The sequence below is a fragment of the Seriola lalandi genome, unplaced genomic scaffold, assembly GCF_002814215.2.
Source record: "Seriola lalandi dorsalis isolate HSWRI2012SDOR001 ecotype SW California unplaced genomic scaffold, Sedor1 jcf7180002003042, whole genome shotgun sequence".
Classification (NCBI taxonomy): domain Eukaryota; kingdom Metazoa; phylum Chordata; class Actinopteri; order Carangiformes; family Carangidae; genus Seriola; species Seriola lalandi.
Window position 1 is genome coordinate 1 of NW_019473698.1, and position 1,915 is coordinate 1,915.

A 1,915-nucleotide genomic window follows, 5' to 3' on the forward strand; every position below is an offset into this window, starting at 1 on the left:
CTGACCTCTGACCTACCTGTTTCTCCGCTCGGACAGGAAAGTGAAGGCCTGGCGCCAGAAGAGAACTCTGGCCAAGGTGCTGGGGGACAAGGCGTCCCGGGAGCCTCGGCGGTGGGAGGAAGACTACCAGCTGGTGGAATGTGAAGGCCTCTTTGAGGAGTATCTGGAGATGGGTGAGCGTCTGGAACTGGATTTATGAGGCACGTGACGACGTCAGTGCATGTTCAAGTTGTTGTAATTAAAACAAACCCTCTTGTGCTGCAGTGCTCCAGTTCGGGTTCATCACCATCTTCGTGGCGGCGTTCCCCCTCGCCCCACTCTTCGCCCTCCTCAACAACTGGGTGGAAATCCGTCTGGACGCCCACAAGTTTGTGTGCGAGTACCGGAGGCCGGTGGCCGAGCGCGCCCAGAACATCGGAGTCTGGTTCAACATACTGGAAGCCCTGTCGCACCTGTCCGTCATCGCCAATGTGAGTCGAGTCGACTGATAACGACATCATCGCGGGTCGCCGTCGTTATCACGAGCGTCACGGTGACGGCTTCTTTACTCTAACACTGTATTTGATCTTTCCACAGGCTTTTCTGATCGCGTTCACGTCTGATTTTTTACCTCGACTGCTCTACCAGTACAAGTTCGATAATGACCTCAACGGATACGTCAACTTTACCTTGGCCCATGCCCCCCTTAACTACACCGAGTACCCCATGTGCAGGTACGCTGTACGCTGCATGTATGTAATCTGAGACTCATCGTCTCCTGTCAGGGTTTCACTTCTCTACCCTGTTGACTTCAGATCATAGACTTGACCAACAGAGGGTGGTGTGACTGGTGTTTGTTCTGTTGTATATCACACACACATCACAGCCATTACACACTTATTGTTATGCAGTAACTGTTCTTTTATTTCAGATATAAAGCTTACAGAGACAACAATGGAAACTACACACTGTTCTACTGGGAGCTCCTTGCTGTCAGACTCGGCTTCATCATTGCCTTTGAGGTACGAAGGAGCTGTTTTCTCTCTGTTTGTTATATTTTGCCCGTTTCAGTGAATTTAATTCCAACATTTTATTCATTTTTATCTTTCACCCACTTTTCTATGGCCAGTTGTGCCTCTGTTGTCAGGTGCATACTTGAACTTCTGGTTATTTAACCCTCTCTCAGTGTCTGTTTCAGTCAGTGCGATGTTTGTCCAAATCACTCTTTCATATTCTGTTATTTCATAGTTGACATGCACCATATTACCTAAGATACTTCCTCTGTTTTCCTTTTTGCTTCATCTTCCCCTCAAACTTAAAACGGTCTCCCTCCAGTTTTCACCTTCCATCTGCCCTCCCTCTTTGTTTACACTGACATGTCTGCTGTCTAGCTGACACCGTCATTCGAGATGCATGAGTAGAATAAACTTAAATTCATACGCATTCGCTGCAAATTCCACACAACCAGACCTAAGAAGGACAAGTATTTCTCCTCCAACCACTGAACAAATGTACGAGAAAACTGTCAGAATATCTCAGAACGGGACAGTTTGAAATCAATTATATCATCCAGGGGATTGGGAAATATCACAAAATGATGTGAGATTATCAGAAAAGTAATTAAACCTGGGAATCATTCAGTAGTGGCGATTTCAGCCACATCTTCTGGTCCTCATCAGCAGATGGAGATAATTCAACACCTCCATCTGCTGAGGAGTGGGTGAAAGCTCTGGTAGAAATCTACACAGTGGAGCTTGAGTTAAGAAAACACAAATTTCCACGTCTTTATATGTGACGCTTGTATAACTTGCTCGTACACTCACAGTTCAAACTTTAGAGATTGTGACGGGACAGACATTTTTCTTCAGTCTGATGTTGAGGTCAAACGTCTCGCCCCCTCCCTCCAGCATGTGGTGTTCTTTGTGCTGCGAGCCAT

General features: G+C 46.6%; 1 protein-coding gene across 1 annotated transcript; it reads left to right on the plus strand.

Moving 5' to 3' along the window:
• Positions 1–42: 42 nt before the first annotated feature.
• On the plus strand, positions 43–1,910 carry LOC147820068 (anoctamin-7-like; the record flags this gene model as incomplete). The annotated part of the gene is made up of 5 exons (XM_087177347.1): positions 43–173; positions 265–470; positions 577–713; positions 911–1,001; positions 1,887–1,910. Coding segments are annotated over exons 1-5 (462 nt in total), but the record flags the coding sequence as incomplete, so codon positions are not given.
• Positions 1,911–1,915: the final 5 nt, after the last annotated feature.